Below are 20115 nucleotides of genomic sequence, written 5' to 3' on the forward strand. Positions count from 1 at the left end.
AAAACCAATGCACAAAAGTCGGACAAAATGTCCAAATATCAACAAAACAATTATATAAGTAATCAAAAAATACAATTCTAAAATTTTCTGATAAAGTATCCAGTCTACTTTATGCTTTTTTTATTTGCTGAGATGAACGGAAGTTTTGTATACATATTTTAATTGTTTTTAATTGTAATTGATGTTTTAATAAATCGTGGGAATCGGGTACGTTTCGTATGGTAATGTTTTGACGTGGACGTATTTCATCTTTATGAGTAAGTTTTGAATTGGGTTTATTTTGGAATTCATTGCATATGTCGTACGTTTTGTCTTGGGTACATGTCGGCCAAAGTTATGACGGCAAGTCCTCAAATTAAGGCATTATTTTATTGAAATGTCCCTGTCTAGTTGTAGACACTGCACAACTTATGTCAAATAAGAGTGCATCATTATATCATTATTCTGTGAACAGTCTACTTAAAAACAAATTGAGCCGGAATGTCTTTTGCACACATAATGCCAATTTTCGGAACGTGTTCTCATATAAGTTGCTACTATTTATTTAAGTGCGCCCCTATGTAAAAATTTGACGCGAACTACAGAAGTTCCGGTTTATTTTGAACATCGAACACTGCTATATTTATCAGTATAGATGAAACCTGGATGTCAGCTTCTTTGTAGAGGAAAGGATTTGAACCGCGGCATTTTCTGGACCAGCATGTGTTTCAAACATGTGCTTTAAATTACGCACCAAAGAGTCAGGTGCTAACTCGAGACTGTTATAGGGCTGAAATTCCATCAATAAAACAATGTCTTTTTTCACTTAAAACTACGATAAGCTCTGAAAAGATTCTTTTTCCTACAACATAACTTACATTATTAACCATTCCTGATCAGCCAAACCCATATATACTCCATTTCCAGGCTGGTTCCCATTTTTCCATACCATTAGTACCGTGTGTCCTGGATGCTTTATCTGGTGAATTTTCATCTGACTATGACCTATTGCAGAAAAACGTTGTTGTTATTGTTGTTGAAGGGTTTAACGCCATTTTTCAGCACACGATAGGCTATACATGGTGGCCAGTATTAATGGTGGAGGAAGAACCCGAGAAAAAACCCGGAAAGAACCACTGACATACGAGAAGCTACTGGCAAGCTTTCTCACATAACCACATTGGCCGAATCCAAGACTCGAACCTACGCAGACAGAGGTGAGATGGCAGTGATCCGTGACGGAGAGCGCTTTAGACCACTCGGCCCCCGCAGAAAAATGAGAATAATTTTATACTGAAGATACAATAAAAACAAACTTATGATTTTTGTAAAAAGCATGCATGTGAGATTTTGACTGCGGTAATCAGGTTAATTCCTAATGCAACTGGTGGCTTTTATACTGAACAATCACTGCCACTGACCCCTCTTTTTTACATTCCTTTTTGACAGCAGAGAGCTATTTTGAATATTTTCCTGTGACTACGCAACTAAAAGAAAAGAATCAGTATGTGCTTTATGCATGAATAAAGTTCACTAGTGCTATAACAAATTAGCATACTTTTGATCACCCCTCAACTAGGCTGATAAATCAGCCCTTCACCCTAGCTACGATGTCGTAGCCTGTCCACGAGGTAGGAGTAAGGGTACTAATATTATTACTACCCTTTACCCTTGATGATATTTAGTCCTTCAGTATCAACACAGATTTGTGGGATTGATTTATCCGACTACCCCTCAACCATATCGAGTTTTAGATATTTACCTTTGTAGCAGACATAGGTAAATACATAAGGGGGCGCTCACTGTTATTATGTACTTTTGAGAGAGTGAGTATGTAAGGTGAAGTTGTTTGCATTTAAAACATGCACAATAGAGAGAATTATCAAGTGGAGCTAGCACATTTTTGAGAGATGCACATCTGGAGTAAGGCCAAGCTGTATACTCTATAACCCATATTACACCCACCAATCATACACCAAAAATAATGGGAATTAAAGGTTCTTTGAATTATACATAAGATATGCAAGGTCTTTTTTAAATAGCCAGGATAACCAGTGAGGAAAGCCGGGGAAATTATATTTCTTTAAAAACCTATGCAAAATACGAAACCGTAGAGCGCCACATAAGCCCTAGTTATGCATTTGATCTCCAGTCTAACTGTGACAGGCAGTCACAAAAAAAAAAAACAACAAAAAAAAATACCCAACCCATTTTCAAGCCTAACTCAAAGTAAATCTAAACCACATTACAGATTTAGCTTCTGTGTGAATTTGTAAATGTTAGGCTTATAATAATTAGGTCTATGCTTTCTAGCTTACAAATAAGGGAGGCAAAAATTACGAAACTATCCAGTGAGATCTATTTGGCGTTAGGAAATTGAGAACTACAAGGATGATTTACTTACCTCCGATATTAAAGCGCTTTACATCATGCAAAAGTACCTACCTCCCAAAAATGAAGATTTCTCACATACCAAGCATCTGTAATTTTACGCTTTGCAAAAACGCATATTAACACATTTTGTTTGAAAGAATTATACTTAATTTAAAATTATTTCCAGGATCTATTAGAGTTACTTAGTAAATCATGCAAATTAACAAAGCAAGGGGGCCACTTGTTTGGAACTAATTTGTTGATGTTCACATACAGACGTGAACTCGGAGTTAACCGACGTAGGGATAATAGCTAAATCGCCAGATAAGCAGAGTCGCATAGAGGCTATAAGCTCACAAGTTAACGGAGATAGTAAACAGCGAATGACGTGAAAAACAGTCTTGGTTACATGGACAAATCAGTTCTGTTACATTGAAATTCGTATCATGAACGTCACGGCTGCATAACGTATCAAAAGATGTCTAATAGAAACCGAAGTATTAGTGAGAGATATTCTTTCGATCTTAATTGCGACATGAAATCGGCTGGAGGGAGCGATCCCAGCATAAACGGTCTTAGGAACCATTTTAGTCATTCGAATTTGCTGCAAGCGGAGGAAAGTGATGACACTTTCTCCAACCATGAAAACCACGCAGTCTACAATAGTTCCAATACACGAAACAGGTACAGTTACCGCTGCAATGTAAATTTTGGTGACAGTTGTTTATGACAAGATAAGTTGCAACCATTGTTTTCAAGAATGCTGAACGAACTGAGAAAAAGGGGAAGTTAGACATGGTTAAACTTTGTCTGGTTGAGAAAAAGCGCGTTTTTTATTTATTGATATTATTAGCACGCTTCGGAATATAATCAATAGCCAGTATATATATCAGTTACCCCTCCCCCCCCCCCAAAAAAAACGAGATAAAAACGGCAGTTTGGTACAACGCAGGATAGTCGGTGATGGCTTGATGAATAGAAAAATATAATCTCGGGAGGAAAACAAGCCATATAGTATGGCCTTTAAAGACGGAAATAGCAAAAGGAAATCGAGGGTCATGGGTGGTACGAAGTATCTGGAAGTTACTTACCTTCTTTTATATCGTATGATAGAGCGGGTCCTGTGTCAGAACTGGTCATGGGGGTAATCTAAGGTATTTTTGTCACTGTATGTTTTTCTTCTTCAGATTATTGTTTTTTTTCTTCTCAAAATCATGCTCACATCGAGCACTTGTTGGACAGATAAGATAAAAGCTGAATTGCTTTTAAATACACAGAATTTTTAAAAAGTGGACGTACATGATCAAATGGTCGCACACGACTAAAATTCAAGATCATCATCATACACAGAATGAAAGCATAAAGTATGAAAGTAAAGTACTCGAAGAAAAAGATTTTTGACACAGGCCCAGGGCTAGTGACTAAAAATAAATCACAAGCTCTGACTCCAATTTTCATATGCAAAAATTACCACTCTGGTTGCCTAGTGGTTAGAGTGTCCGCCTCAGATGCAGGAGGTAGTGGGTTCGATCCCCAGCCGAGTCATACCAAAGACTTGAAAAAATGGTACTAACAGCTGCCTCACTTGTCCCTCAGCATTAAGAGGTTAGTGTTAGGACTGGTGGGCCTGGTGTCAGGATAATGTGACTGGGTGTTATATCATGCCACATTTCTGCTGCATGATGCCCCAGTGCTGTACATCAATATAAAACTGTTACACTGCAGACATCGTAACGATATGACTGAAATTGTTTTAAATCTACGTTAAAAATTCAAATCACACACGCACACATATGCAAAAATTGCCATTTATTTTACTTATATTTGTCATAAAATGTGATTGCAACAATTCAAATATGAAAAGATAAAAACAAAATCATATTAAACTAACTTGAGTCTTTATTTATTATAAATACCTCTTAAAGCAATGTTTTCCTTCAGGTCCTGGGGTCAGCCATTGTATAATTGCTCTAACAATATCCTTCTTCAGAAAGCTGAATTATTTAATTAAACTCAAACTTGAAACAGCTTGAACAGTGCTATATCAATTAAACAAGAACATAAAAGAAGATTTATTCTAGTGGTTTTGCCAAAATCATTTTTAGTCTGGCTGCCCTCTTAATCTCGATGCTGCCAAAGGACAGACAATTCTTAATGAATGACTCGGAAGCCAACACGACCACATTTGAATCTGTATTACTTATAATGCCTCTAAAAACATACAGCATTTGACCTAAACTCTCCAGATTACAGCAATAATCAGTTAACAGCTTGTGTACACATGCTAACCTCAGTCGCATTATGTGGCGAATCATCATTGCACCAGTTGCAACAATTGTTGAAACAATTCTGGTACCAACTATATTGGTTCTGGCTGGTTTCTGACAATAAATATCCAAAACGGTATTTTAGAATCACATGTACATTAAATTCATGTGAGCACTAGTTATAGTAACCCAGGTAACCTGTTTCCCGTTCATATATCACATATGGTACTTTTCACATTGAACACAACGATTGCAGTTTTCAATAGAAGTATGATAAAAAGATCTTCAAAAGAGTACATGGGGATAAATGTTAATAATTTACTAATCATTGAACATGATCCACCTTGAATATAAATTTCTGCATTTTATCAGTGTATCATAGTTTTCTCAGCAAATTAGATTCTTTTTTCTTCGACAGGCATCTTACTTGGAATACAGGTGGGGCCCGATCTAACATTAGAGGGGCTCTGGGCATCAGGATATCAGATTTGTTGAGCAATGAAGTACCAAAAGTTTTCATTCTCATTATATTAAATATTTACTCTTGCTATTAATGAGATTGATTTTGACAAGTTAAAATTCTTAGCAGACCCTCTCCACTAGCCACGTAACCATCTTTTATATATGGTCTTTTTTCAGCTGAGTATAGTGCATGTGGGTCAGGACAACTTCATTTTTTTTTTTAAATTGTGCGACAGGAAACAATATGATTTAGAAGATGCACCAGCTGATGTATCCAACAATCATCTGACAAAAAAACACTTTTTCCCATTATTTGACCTCTTTTTCCTTTTTTTTCTCCTTGTTCAAAATTATGAAGACATTTTTAAGCCACAAGGAATGCATTCAATGCTAGACTCTGATTTTAACAACAATTACCCAAGCTTTCCTGTTTGAAGAAAATTGTGTAGATCTAATTTGCCTTCTGCTGGATGTCTGTACGTAACATTTTCACCTTTTACCTTGTTTTTACTTTAAGACATAAGTATATGATCTATATACCATAAGTATGTAATACACAATTAGGCTTCTCTAAATCATAATCTCACTCCTGAATATACTGTACTGTCTTATATTTTAAGTTCTGACCGATTCGCCATTTATCATACCTGTTCAGTCAAGTTAAATCAAGTATAACCAAGTGACATCATTACATGGATTGGTGAAATGTAAATAATTCATATCAAATCGCTTAAATCAAAGTTTGATTTGCTTTTTATAATTATGACAATTGCAAATCATATTGGGGTGTACAATGACATATACACCAAAAATGTGTAAATGCATGTGTATTTCAGTTTTTGGGCATATTTCGGCATTTCCAGTAGCTGCAGATATTTTGTCACATGCCTCATACCGTACAGTTAGGTTGAAATATATATATATATGTTCCTGATCTTTTTACTTTATTACCTGCATAGTGTGGTTATAAGAAAAGATAAAAGCATATGTTATTTATATGTTTCTTTGATGATCTACAAAAGGTCAAATCTCATGTCCCACCATTGTCAGTCGATTCAGGTTCTTAAAGCTGGTCATTGTTGGGCTGCATACTACAGCCTCGGGGAGCAAATTCCAGTTGTTCATCACTCAAAAGGAAAGTAATTGCTTGTATCCAGCCTACAAAGTTTTTTTCAGTACCTTATACTTGTGACCCCTTTTTGCTGATTCTGTGAGACTAGAGTCCATTACTTTGAACACTACGATGATGGCTCCGTCTTTGTCATTAAGTGCAGTGAACCTTGAACCACATGGAGCAGATGTTGTTTCCATACTCGAAGATGGATCTAACTATTGCAAAGTAGAGCTTTTTGTGACCTCATATAATAGATTTGGAATTGAGAATCTAGCATACAGCTTTAAAAAAAATTATTTGCTACTGACAAGCTATGTAATCGGACATTTACAAAATGTTGATTTAGATCTTGGCTCAGTGCTACCATGTTTTAACTTATTTCCTCTTCAAAGTTTGGACATAACTGAAATTAACTACTCAGGAATCAAAACTGCATGATGACTGAATTTTTAAATTATGAACTAAATGAAATAGATACAGAATTTTAAAGCAAGATAAAACAGATGTTACATTAAAGTTATTTGTAAACAACCGTACAAATCTCAAAATTGAACAAAAAGTAAAACATTAGCTTTAATTTGGGTCTTTTCTCAATGTCTGTATGTCTGTTTCCAGCCACTGTGTTTAAACATTAAATTATTTATGGATGTTCACAGATTTTCATCATTACTGGAATAATTTGCATCAGCTAGATTGTGTTGTTTACTGACGATTTTATGTAGTTTTTAAAGGGCTATATTTTTAAAACTCTTCCTCGTGAGTTACTTTGTTCAGAGAAATGTGATGCTTTTTGTTCTTTGCTCCAAATACCTTTTTGTGCTTTTATTCACAACTTGTACAGTTAAATTCATTTTCATACATGTATATATTGTACAGTTTAATTCATTCTCACACATGTATATATTGTACAGTTAAATTCATTCTTTCTCAAATCTTTGTTGCATAAAAGAAATTTTTCACATCCAAATTAGTGCAGTTGCATCAAGTTTATGAACATTCATTTTATAACTATCCCTTTACTTCATAGAGCATAGTTACAAAGTGCAGCACGCTATAAACAGAACACCTGTTACCTAGTCGACTCCCTACGCACATGTGAACTGTTAAGCAATGTAGTGTATGCTACGTTTAACAGCAATTTTAACCATTTTACATTTTTGGTACACATCTATTATGTGTGGAAAAATTTAAGAGTAAAGTCTGATTGTTATAGCTGTGTAATTATTTATCACGGAAGATTTTTTTTATGTGCTTTAAAATCTTGAGAGAACTTGTTCACCATCATGTCAGTGAGGCCGTGTGACCAACCATAGCTGCCATTTCTCATACTCGAAATGTACAGGTTTTTCGTCTGTGTCTACATCACTAAGTCATCTGAATTTGATAATTTATAAAATTTAATTACTGCCTACATCAATATCAGAGCCTTTACCTAGGTTATTGAATTTTTCATAGTTGTGATTCAAATCGTGAAAACTTAGTAAGTACTGAATGAAATCGGCGACCGCCATTTTGGAGAGTGGAGATTATGACCCAGTTACTTTAAAAAGCAGATATCGACCAGTGCATAAACAGGGACCACGTGATCTGACGTAATTGTCATTCGCAGAAATGAATGTAGTATCAACTAGGGTGTTTTCCCCGAAGGTGGCACTACGAAAACCAGCTCAAAATGGCTGATGTTTACAGCAGACGTCAAAAGACGCTTCCATGTGACTTTTGTAGATGCGTCAAAGGGCGCTTCGATGCGAATGGTGTAGAGGCGTACAAAGACGCTTGCATGAGGTAACGGGACACCTCTCTCTCGATATCTCAAGTGCACAACAATGTCCACAAACATAGACCGCACTATAAGCGAGGCGCGAGGTACTGATGGACCTAAAACAATTGAGAAAACCATAGGGGGGAGTGGCGTTAGGGAACTGGGCTGTTAAATGACTGAATCCTCATTTTGCAATCACTTCGATAATAATTTTTAATAATGTGCTTTTTCTAAGGAAGTTGTTCGTTATTCTATTTAAATAACTTTTTTTCTTCAAAATATCCAACATATGAAAGATCGTTCCAACTGGTTTGAATAACCAGCACGTGTACGCAAAAAATCTGTTTAATACGTCACTGCTTTTTGTTTTCTTGATGAGTCTGGTTCCCGTACTGGTATTTAATAGTATCTTGCCAAATCAGTAGTCCACAATTTGGGAACTAGACTAACTGTTGAAACAAGATTCCTTTTTTTCAAAAACACACGACATTTATTTTGTGACATGTCTATGTCAAAACTCATTTTTTTATTGTTCAGTTAGTACAGTGTTAATGTCGTGATTTCATTGGAAGTAATAATGAAATTTCTTATCATCCCTGAGGTTATCTCTAAATGCCAGTTCAAGAATTCTTTGAAACCCGCTTGCCCACAATGGTCCGTATCTCTGAAATCATTGTATAATTTTAGAGCTATATCTGTCTGCTTTATTTTACGAAGTATTCATTTCACTTTGCTGCCTTGTTATCTTTGATCACAGTTATGAAAGAGTCGGTCAATTTAACTCGGTCTGCTCCAGAGGCTTTGTCGTTTTCGCCTGAAACATGCATAGGAAAGACATTTGGAGGGCTCTTTCTGAATACATCGGCTTTCAACAGTTTTTTCATGAGACCAATGCCTAGTTGTATTAGAAACATTATTTTGTTTGCGCATGAGGAGAAGGGTAAAAGTTGGAGTTCTTTTATTTATTTATTATTAATTTTTTTTTGCTTCATGGACCCATCATTTTCGTATGGAGACAGCTCTTTATTCCAAATGCTGACCTTATCCTAGTTTTTGCAATGGACCACCTGTCTGTTTGCAGTTAAGACCGATCTGCCTTTGATCTGAGACCAAAAGGTCTAAAATCCGGACACCGCATTCCGACCACGAGCAAATTTTGGGTGAAAAAAAACCTGGGTCCAAACAATGAGGATTTTCCCTCTGTATTTTGTAGTGCAACTGTAACTTCCAGATTATTTTGTATAATTTTAGAGCTATATCTGTCTGCTTTTTTGTAATACCACCCACGTTGGTGTATCTTAAATGACCTCGATGCCGCAGAGCTCGGAAATAGGGTACAGCCTCATCACGTCTACAGACGGGATCGGGTCCGAATCGGTTAAGGTAGTCTCTGTTACATACACAGTAACGTTTATTACAGTGTTTGGTTAATCAGATGAAGTGAGTTCACTTGACATATGACCGAGGCCGCTAGATTTTAAGTTAGTCCGATTTTTGTACCTTTTAACTTTTCTTTTATTTCACCTCCCTTTTTTATTATTCAAAAGACATAACTAACATGATAATACAAAGGAGGCCAGCTTTTAATTCAGTGCAACAATACAACAGATTCTTCCGCAAGTCTGTTATCAAAACACAGTCAGCACTTAATTAGGTTCTCAGAGAAACGCTCGTGGACATTAGCTGTTATGGTAGATTGATGCATTTTATGTTTAATTACAAGAGGACACATTGCATTTATGACAGGTACACTTAGATGGAACTAGAACACAAATTTCAATTGATACTTTTTTAATTTAATTTGAATTTATTTAAGTACTGCCTCCACTCAGCGTAAGTGACATTTTCATTGATCAAAATTTCCTTACAAAACATTAATTGCGATGCACTAGGAATGTCTTTTGGAAAGAAAATGTAAAAAATTGTATGAGCTATTTTTAAATTTAATATTTCATAGTTTTTTTTAAGATTTCCATGTCCAATCTACCGTTTTCAGCGATAAAACGAGCGATACATCAGTTTTTGTTAACAATTTTGATCGCGATTTTCTTCAAGTTCAACAAATAGGGATACTTTTTGGGGTATTTTCAGGTTTTAGAAAATGGGATCCACGCCTAACACCGCGTTATAAGCGGGATCACGAGTTATCGAGGGAGTGGTATACATCAATGCAAAATTTTCTTTCCTTTTCTACTGCTCAGTAATTTGTAAGTCTGTTCCATATGCTGAAAAAAACTATACTCTTTCTTAGGAGTCGATATAGCCATTGGTCTGCCAGCTCATGGCCTGTGGGTTTTGAGGAGGGCCAGTTAATACTAACAGCTGCATGGCATAAGTCAGTTAAATTTCCTTCATTATTTCTTAATTTTATTGGGAGAGTCATTTGAAGTTTTGCAGGGCCACTTGATTTCATTGTGAGTTAATCCATCTGCCCGATGGAAAAGTCTGTGAAGTAGATCCCTGCTGTCTTCTGCAATAAAGAAAATGAAGCACATTTCAAAATATTTACATTAATAACTGCAGCAGTAATAGATTATACACTGTATTGCACCTGGTGGACCAATTGTTTGAATACTTGTTATATATATTGCATGTAGATAACATGATATCTGTTGGTAAATTTATGACCCTAAGGCCAAGTGAGCACATGGTATGACCCTGCAACCATCATGTGGCATCTCTTATCGGTATGTGAACATTTGCTTGTTATCACTTGGGAATCCATATTTCTGATTCTTGGAATACGCATTATATCATCAGAATTGCTAACATCTTTGATAATTAGTGTTGTTAATGAGATGATCTTTCTTCTGATTGCCTAACCTTGTTACCACTGCGGAGGCCAAATGTGGTAGGTCTTTTGATATATCACAGTAAGTATAATCCAAAATATCCTTCTCTAAATTGACTATAATTCCAAATTAATGTTGAGTCCAAGAATCTTATTGAGTACTTTATAATTCCAGTGAATAATAATCTGAATAAATATTTGAAACCAAATTAAAAACTGAGCGCAAGAATAAGCCTGTTTCTGTTTCGGATGTTAAGGCAAGAGTGAATAATCTTTCAAGTAAACAATTTTACTGTATATAAAAGCTAAGGCACTATAATAGAGCTAAGGTGTAGGTCAGTCTCCTCAAAAATATTAAAAGCTGTCAATAAGTTTATGAATTTGCAAGTGAAAAACTAATATCCTGCATTTAGATGGAAGTAAACATGTTTACTTCCCATTCATAATGATCTGAATGTTTAATCTATACTTGTACAGAAATATTAGCTATGTATTGTGTTGTTTAAAAAATAATGTCACTGGTCAGGTATACCATTAACTTGATTTAGGACAAATATCCAGTACAAGATACTGATATACATAAGATATTATAATTAAGAAAAACCAAGAAACAATACAAAATAAATATACATGACACAGTGATGATTGAGATTCATGAGTATTAATGACGTGAGATTTGTGTCAGAGCTTATCACTCAGGAGCAGTGTTGCACATAGGATCTCAAGTTCAGAGGACGTTGTGTCCACCACCCTCAAGATTTGGTGACACATCATTTTCGTTTGACTAAGGAAAAATAGTACATACTGCACCTACAGGATGACCTTATTTACTTCATGAGTTTGCAACCTTAACTTTGTGGTCTGCACTTCACTGTACATTTTACTTGGACACTTACATTATTGAAATAAATGTTGTATCATATGCTCAAATACAGCACACCACCCAGACAACCCCTCCATTCCCACCTGCAGACCAGTTTTCCAGCCATATCTACACATTAATTTTGGCAAACCAACTCAAAATTACCTCCTGGAACCTGCTAATTGCACAAGGATATTGCCTTCTCAGGCACCTTCTCTGCCCTTGCTGTTGCGAGACTTAAAACACCGAGTGGTGGTTCATGTTTTCCACTCTACAAGCAATGAAACAGTGTGTGGTGTGCACACCAGATTCCCAAAATGGAAGTATTTACTCCTCGAATAAGGGTAAAATCTTGCTGATTGATAATTTTTGATGGCTCCATTCCTGCTCAGCAAGCCAACGTACATGGCCTAATGGTCACAAATGTTGGAAATTGAAGAAGAAAGAAAATGTTCAGGGAGTCATCATGTGGAACTAGGAGCATTAGGGTTTAATTAAATGTGGAGAAGTAAAGAATATTGTTTCAAAGCCGACTTCTATTGGTTTATACACAATCATAAAAATTATGATTTGTATAGATGTCTACCGAGATACCTTTTAAAACCCTTGCAATGAAATTTAAATTGTTTGAGATTTACTATTGTCGAGATGTATTTGCAAGAAATCAGGACCTAATTAATGTTACAGTGTATCAGATAAAGCGCAGGACATATTTCCTATGTATCCCAGGGCATCCTAATTACTTAGATCTCTTGTGCATAGATCCCTTGGAAGATGGTATATATACTGCTGGTAAAGGACAGGCCTGGCTAAATAGTGTAAGGAATAAGGAATCTAAGCACCTGGAGGACACATGGTACTAATGATGGGAACCAGCCTGGAAATGGGTGAACGTAAAATAGAGTATATATGGGTTTGGCTGACCAGGATTGGTTAATAATGTAAATTATGTTTTAGGAAAAAGAATCTTTTGAGAACTTAACCTAGTTGTAAGTAAGAAAAAAAATAGAGACATTCTTTTAGTGATGGAATTTCAGTCCTTTAACAGTCTTGAGTTTGGAACACTCGTTACTAAAATTAGCGCCTGATTCTTTGGTGCAGAATTAAAAGCACATGTTTCAAACACCTGCAGGTCCAGAAAATGCTGTGGCTCATATCCTTTCCTTTACACAGAAGCTGACATCCAGGTTTCATCTGTTCTGATAAATATAGGTTTGATCATGAGCACTCAAAAATTTTAAGTTATTGAATTTTTAATATCATGGTGTTTGCATAGGTTTACTACGGGAACTAAATTAGTACCTTGAGTCCTTTAGCTCTTTTTAATCTAACGTAATCTTTATACTCGGTTGTAGATATACCAACAACTGAGGCATACGTCATCATTTAATAGTTCTGAATTCAAGTTTATTTATATACACATGTATGTTGTAAAAGAAGGTATGGATGATGTATTTGTTTGAGTTATGTTTTATGTTTTCAATTTGGCACGTCATTTTTATGTTGCATTTGACATGCAGATTCTTTATCATTAGGGCATTTCCCATGTTTCATTTATGTGAGTGAATGCATCACTTGGAATCTAACCGTTTTCCAAAAAAATTATAATTAAATGCAAAATTTGATGGGTAATTGTTAAACCTAACTGGGTAGTTAGCTAAGATTCTTGTGACTTAGCCTTAAATAAGTATATATTGGTTAATTTTTATAAGCTGCTTTTTTAAATTTACATGTCTGAAGGATTGCCATAAAACTGTGGTCACTTTCATCCCATGATCTAGCTGGTCCTAAATAAAAATGTTCTGCTTGGACATCCAATAGAAAATGGTTTTATTGCTACTCCTCCAGAATGGATGGTCATATTGACATGGGGTTTTCACTGCAATTCTTCTTATGATGTCTAGTTGGTCCTAAATCAAAATGAATGACATGTATCTAGAAAATCTTATTGTTGCTACTTCTTCTGAACTGAAATTTGTGCTAACGTGAGGTTTTCACAAGAAGACTTCTGGTGATGTTTTTTTGGAGCTAATGAAAATGGTGCCAGTTTGACGTTTTATTTGGTTGTCGCAGTAGCCCTCTTAGAATCTTGTTATAGCTACTTCTCTTGAATGGATGGTCATATCAGCTTAGGGTTTTCTCTAGAAGACTTCCTATGGTGTCCAGTTGGTCCTAAATAAAAATGGTGCCATCCTATGTCCAGTGTAGCCATCACAATGGCCATCTTGAAAATCTTGATGTTGCTACATCTTCAGAAAGGAAAGTCATATTATCAAAAGATTTTCACCAGAATTTTTATGTCAAGTTGGTCCTAAATCAAAATATGCTTTTGAGTGGATGGTCACATCAACATGGGGTTTATGTTGACCCTATATAATATTGGCACTGATCGGATGACCAATATAATCATCACAGTAGTCATCTTGAAAGTCTTGTCATTGCTACTCAAGATTGAAAAGTAATAATGGGGTTTTCAATAGAAGACTTCTTTTGTCTAGTTCAAGTTGTGCTTCTTTGACCACCAATATGACCAGTTAGCGACCATCATAAAAGTCATGTTATTGCTACAGTAAATGTAGGTCAGATTTCATGTATCCATGACTTTGAACTGTGCTATTAGTTCAGTTTCTCAAGTAAAAGAAGTAGTCACTTGCCTATATTTTATGCTTTGTTGGTTTTTCTCCAGGTTGTTACTTTGGGATCTGTTTGCTGTGCACTATTAACTGACAGGTAAATGTTGGTTTATTTATTGAGCATGGTGGGTAGTATTCATACATAAATGATAAATCCCATGTTTATATCTATCCATTCACATATTTCTAGTGTTTGTTGAAATTACTGGAATTTCATAAGATCATTATTGGGGCTGAATATGGGCCCATTCCCTGTCCCAAATAGATGCTTATTTTCCCAAGTTTGACTTGAAAATTCCCAAATTAGATAAAGAAATGTAAATACTTAAATTACACTTATGAAATAATAGTAAACAACTTGTTATAGTAACAATAACTTACCCATTGCTGTTGTGTATCTATACATTTTTTATGTTGAAAACCGTTTCAGTTCGATGTGAATGCATTCTTCCACAGAGTGGAGAATCGTAAATAAGACATGGTTCAGTTGTTTACTTTGCCACCACATTGTGTTTTTCCACACACTCCACCTTCACACTTGACTCAACCAATCTATCTGCCAGGACAAGTTTTCAGGCTAATTTGCCTGTTGCATCATTCAGGACAGGAGAGCTTCGACATACATGGTCTGTGAGAATCTTATGTGATTGATGCAGTAGAAAATATGTTTATTTTGGATTTCCTTCTGTTACTTCATTGCTGATTTTCTTTTGTTCAGTGGTTCATTTGGGGCTTTTGTTTAAAGACCATAAAACACAAGACAGATTCCATCTGGGAATAAGAGAATGGGAGAGGGGCTCAAAATCCTTATTGAAATCAGCATGGTCCAACTCTGAACCAACTGTAGAGCCCTGAGAGAATTTAAGTATGTTGAAAATGGCAGCTCTCTTTCTCCCTCCACTTGTTAGTACAAAAGGTGCAGGCATTTGTTTCTCTGGGGGCCATAGTTACAACACAGCATGTGGCCCATAGTAACACCAGCATTCTGTTAAGTCGATCACCCCCACTTGTTGTGAGTAAATTTCTTTTTTTCTATTTTTTATTAGTTTAACTCATAAGCCTAACCACCTATCGGACAAATTCAGCTATGCAGTAGCATTGGATATGCTATTGCTGCTATTAAAATTAAGTTGGGGGGAATAAAACTAATTTTAGTTATGCAGTACTTACCAATCACTGTTGCAGAAAGCCCTCCTCCCACCCTGATGTCCAGGCATAATCATCATCTATGAATAAGATGGCTGGGTATGTCAAGTGGACTGTGTCTTATTCACAACTTTCCACTCCATCAGGGGATGTATTCAAGCTACACAATAGCGAGTGTCGAGTCTTCTGTAATTAACATTAGTTTACCACACACACACTGTATTTTAAAGAAAAAATTAAGAGAAAAAATTCACATAAAAGCAAACGTAAATCATAGTAATCTGTAATCTTTATATTCATTCAATGGAAAATTGTCCAGTTTAATAAGATTAAATGCAGTTTTCCATTTTGATGCATCTATGTCAAAAGACCTAGGAAAATCTGGGTACCCCTGCAGAGCTTCTGAAAATGTGTCTTCTTACAGTTGTGAAAGTACTTTTTTGATTTCTTCAAATGTTCTATTGCTGTGCACATGCCATCCATTTTTAATCCATTTAGGGCTGTCACCTTTTATTAAGGTTGGCCATTCCTGAGTGAGCTAGTGTGCAACCTTCCCTCAACACACTTTCTCCATGTGAAATAAAATAAAATACTGTCAGATTAGCTGGTCTTTCTTTATCATAATTTCACTGACGATTAATACAGAGTATACATGTTTAAAAATAATATAAATCAAATGAGATTCAGTTTTAAATAGTAGTTTATTTATTTCTTTCAGGTTAAACATTTTTCATGTTTGCTAAAATGTTATGAAATAAAAACTTTTTATTTGTGGTTTGGTTGTGCAAACCGTATTTTATTTGATAAACTAGATGGATACTTGAAAGTTTCAATTTTTTATAGCTCAAGGAAGGAAATGCTAAATAATATATATGCGTACATAACCAGTGATGATTGGTTTGGATACATGCCACTTGATAGTGTAAACAGACAGGTGGTACTCTAGCAACGAAGGATGTACATGCCACTTGATAGTGTAAACAGACAGGTGGTACTCTAGCAATGAAGGATGTACATGCCACTTGATAACATTGTATCAAAATCAGATATTAAAATTATTTTCAGGACAAACTTAGATTAAAGAGCTGATATTATTTTTTTTAAATATACGTGCAAACTTTGGCATTGACACTGGATACTTTTAAAGGGTTGGCTTAGAATAGATTTGTACTAATGTTAAATATCAACATTGGCAGGTAAGAAGAAGCACATTTATAAATTTTCATCAAGTTTACTTTTTGTCTGTTGAATTCATATTGTCAAAAAATCATGATATCATTACAGTAAAACCTGTTATGAGAGACCGCCCCTTCTGCCAACCAAAAGTGGTCTCTCAAGACAGGTGGTCTCTCATAAGAGGTGTGTGAAAATGGACTGGTTTTCAGAGTCAGTAGTTAGCATTGTTGAAAAATAATTAATACCCATACTCACTGTACATGTATCATATCCTTTATTCATGAATCTTGTTAAATAATGCATGCATTCCTCTCAAAATATCTTTATATAATAAAGATATACATCTATCAAACAACGAGAATAAAATTTATATTTCAACATCACATTAATATGTACAAAAAATGAACAGTTAGATATGATGTATATATCTTATTTTATACACTTATTCACTGTTTTTTTAAAAGAAATCCATTATACTTCTTTGTTGACATGTTTTACTCAGCTCTTTGGTCTGAAGATGTATCTCAATTATTGCCTTTTCCTGAATCAACTTTCCACTTACTGGTATGTTTTTACTCCTTGCAACACAAAACCACTCCCATACTCGCTCGTTCAGATCTCCGTAAACTGTCCGTCGTGCCGTGGCATATTTCCTCTGTGCTTGTGCACCTTTCTGCCATTCGTTTCTAATGGACTTCTTGTCTTTGATTACATTTTGAACTTGCGTTTTACCGACGCTTTATCCTGACTGCTATTTTGCGAGTGGTCTCACCTTTTTCATTTCTTTCAATGACATTAATCCTTTCTTCCAGTGTTAAAATTTTTCTTTTTTTCAGCGGAGATTCTGCCGTTGTTATTAGTGTTGACGTTATAAAGACTATAGGTTTTGATCAGGTTTTGGGGAATTGTGGAATAAATATATATTATGTACCAATGAATGAAACCAAAATACATAATTAACTCATCAGGAAACAATACTGTACATTTATTTAAATCAACAGCGTTATAGCTCGATAAACAAATGTTCCAACCATCTGCACCCACGTAAACAGATTGTGGCTTGGTGAAACACTAACAAAAGAAATAAAAAATAATTTTAAAAAAATCCGGAAATGATTCTCACTTACTAGTATTAAAGACAATGAGCTCATTCACCCTCCAGGCATTATGGATTAACTGGAAAGCAAACGACGTACTCAAACCAACACTGAAGCCCTTTTAAACGATTTCTCACTTGGACATAAGGACTACCGGCGTTTTGTGAGTTTTCATACAGATAAAGAAAAAATACAAACCTCTAAATTGACTGCGTATATCCATCATTACTCCCTTTGATGTTACTCGTACTGGCTATTCACATGACTTCGGCACTACAATGGCGGTTAGTGACATGTACTTTAGTCTGGTTTACTGCAGTTTACAAATGACACCGTACGCTGGAGTTGTAAATTTCACAAAACTGGTACTGTAGCAAGACAAATTATTTTTAAATACTTTATTAGAGCAATCTTTGCTATTTTTGCCGTCTTTGTTACAAAGGATTAAATGATGGTTAGAGGTGTTTATCCCGATATATGGTTGTTCAACTATAGTGTTATTTAATGTGCACTTTGTTTGCATACTACATTTATCCCGAGCTCTAGTGTTTACAAAGGATTAAGTTAAGGTCAGTGGTGTCAATCTGTTTTGATTTTTTGGCGATGCGGTCGTTCATAGCAGTGTCAAAATGCATATTCTGCCAAGAAATCGCGGTCGCTGGTCGCGTTCAGCAGGTGGTCGTTCATAACAGAGCGTTTATATAGTAAAATCGATCCGTGCATTACGATTGCGGTCGGACATGACAGGTGGTCGCTCATAGCAGAGGTCGCTCATGACAGGTTTTACTGTATTGCATTTAATGCAGAATGTAAAAATTAAATTTAAATAAGGTCAAGCCTAGTCATACATGTTTTTTCCTGACAAAAAGTAGCGGATGACTAAAGTATTACGGTCACTAGGTGCATTAATGTGTTTGTGTGTGTGATTTGGATTTTTAACATAGCTTTAACAATTTTTCAGTCATTGCTAACATATGCCTGCGTTGTATCACGATGTCTAGCATTGGGGCGTCATGCTGCAGACGTGTAGCATCATGTCCCACCCAGTCACATTATCCTGATGCCAGTCCAACCAGTCCAAACACTAAACTCTTAATGTTAAGTGCCAAGCGAGGCAACTGTTTGTAGCATTTTTTTTTTAAGTCTTTGGTATGACTTGGCTGGGGTTTGAACCTGTGACCTCACACATTTGAGGTAGACAATATAACTGCTTAGGCCAATGGAACAGACCCTTAATGTGTAATCTGAAACAAATAGGAAAATAGACAAACTTTCAGATTAATTTCTGTGATAATAAAGACTTTTTATTGCTGTCACTGATGGAATGAAATTATTTTAATACACAGCAATGTAATCTGTAAGGAGTTGAACTGTTTTTATCTGCTGTTTTGACACCAACGGATAAACGGCTAAATCATGGTATTTGGCTCATTTGTAATTGTTGCTTGTTATTTCCCTCTTCCAGTCACAATTACCAACCGCTGTAAAGATTTTGAATTATAGCATGTGAAAATATGTGCTTAACTATACCTGAAGTTTCATAGGAAGGGATGTAAATGTTTTTTGTTGTGATCCAAACATATACCACAAAATGGCCATTTTTTTGGCATTTGCAGTCTCACTTGAAAATTCTCATTTTTCAGCAGTGTATTAGTCTATTTTATGATGCAAACAGATCTTCAAAATTGTTTGCATCTGAAAGGAAAGTTTGTTATAAAAAATGGGATACCAAGCGGTACAAAACAAGTGAAAATTCAAAAGAGATTTGGAATGAAGAATGAGGGGCATACTTTCTTTCAATTTTTTTTCTCCAATTCTAATGTATCCATTTTGTTACATGAAAAAGAAAATTCTTTCATTTAATTAGCATCCTTCGTAATAATCTTTGACTGTAGATATCATGTAATCAAAACATTTTTATCACACAAAACAAAATGGTCCATGCTGTGAGCATTTTACGAAAAGGGGATTTAGAAAATTCTGTATCTATAACCATTTAAAAAAAAAAAACTTGTAGGATACTGACAACTCTTATATTTTACATGTAAGTTTCGGGTCAAAGTATGGAATAACAAAACATTCTGAAAAGAACATTCTGCAAAGTTTCAGTTCATTAGTAAAAACTGGTTATGTACACTACAACATGTATTACAAAAACACTTGTATCAAACCTTATGGAACCGCTTCGGTGACCTAGTGGTTAGAGCGTCCGCTTCGGATGTGGGAGTTCGTGGGTTCGATCCCTGGCCAAGTCATACCAGAGACTTAAAAAATGGTACTAACAGCTGCCTTGCTTGGCGTTCAGCATTAAGAGGTTAGTGTTAGGACTGGTCGGCCTGGTGTCAGGATAATGTGACTGGGTGGGACATCATGCTACATGTCTGCGGCGTGATGCCCCAGTGCTAGACATCACTACAAACTGCCCCATTGCAGACATCGTAGCGATATGACTG

At 35.6% G+C, this 20115-nt stretch overlaps 1 protein-coding gene across 2 annotated transcripts in view; it reads left to right on the forward strand.

Moving 5' to 3' along the window:
* Positions 1 to 20115, forward strand: part of LOC149772793 (NAD kinase-like) — a 163802-nt gene that overhangs the window by 65860 nt on the left and 77827 nt on the right. The window contains exon 1 of one of the 2 annotated variants that reach the window (XM_089947279.1): positions 2692 to 3036. The exons of the other annotated variant lie outside the window; for it this stretch is intronic. Coding sequence (XP_089803405.1) covers positions 2831 to 3036 — 206 coding nt within the window. The 5' untranslated portion in view covers positions 2692 to 2830. Of the gene's footprint in view, positions 1 to 2691; positions 3037 to 20115 lie in introns of those variants that run through there. 2 annotated transcript variants of the gene reach the window in all.

This window comes from Sinohyriopsis cumingii, unplaced genomic scaffold (genome assembly GCF_028554795.1).
Source record: "Sinohyriopsis cumingii isolate HCF-2022 unplaced genomic scaffold, ASM2855479v2 utg001176l, whole genome shotgun sequence".
NCBI lineage: Eukaryota > Metazoa > Mollusca > Bivalvia > Unionida > Unionidae > Sinohyriopsis > Sinohyriopsis cumingii.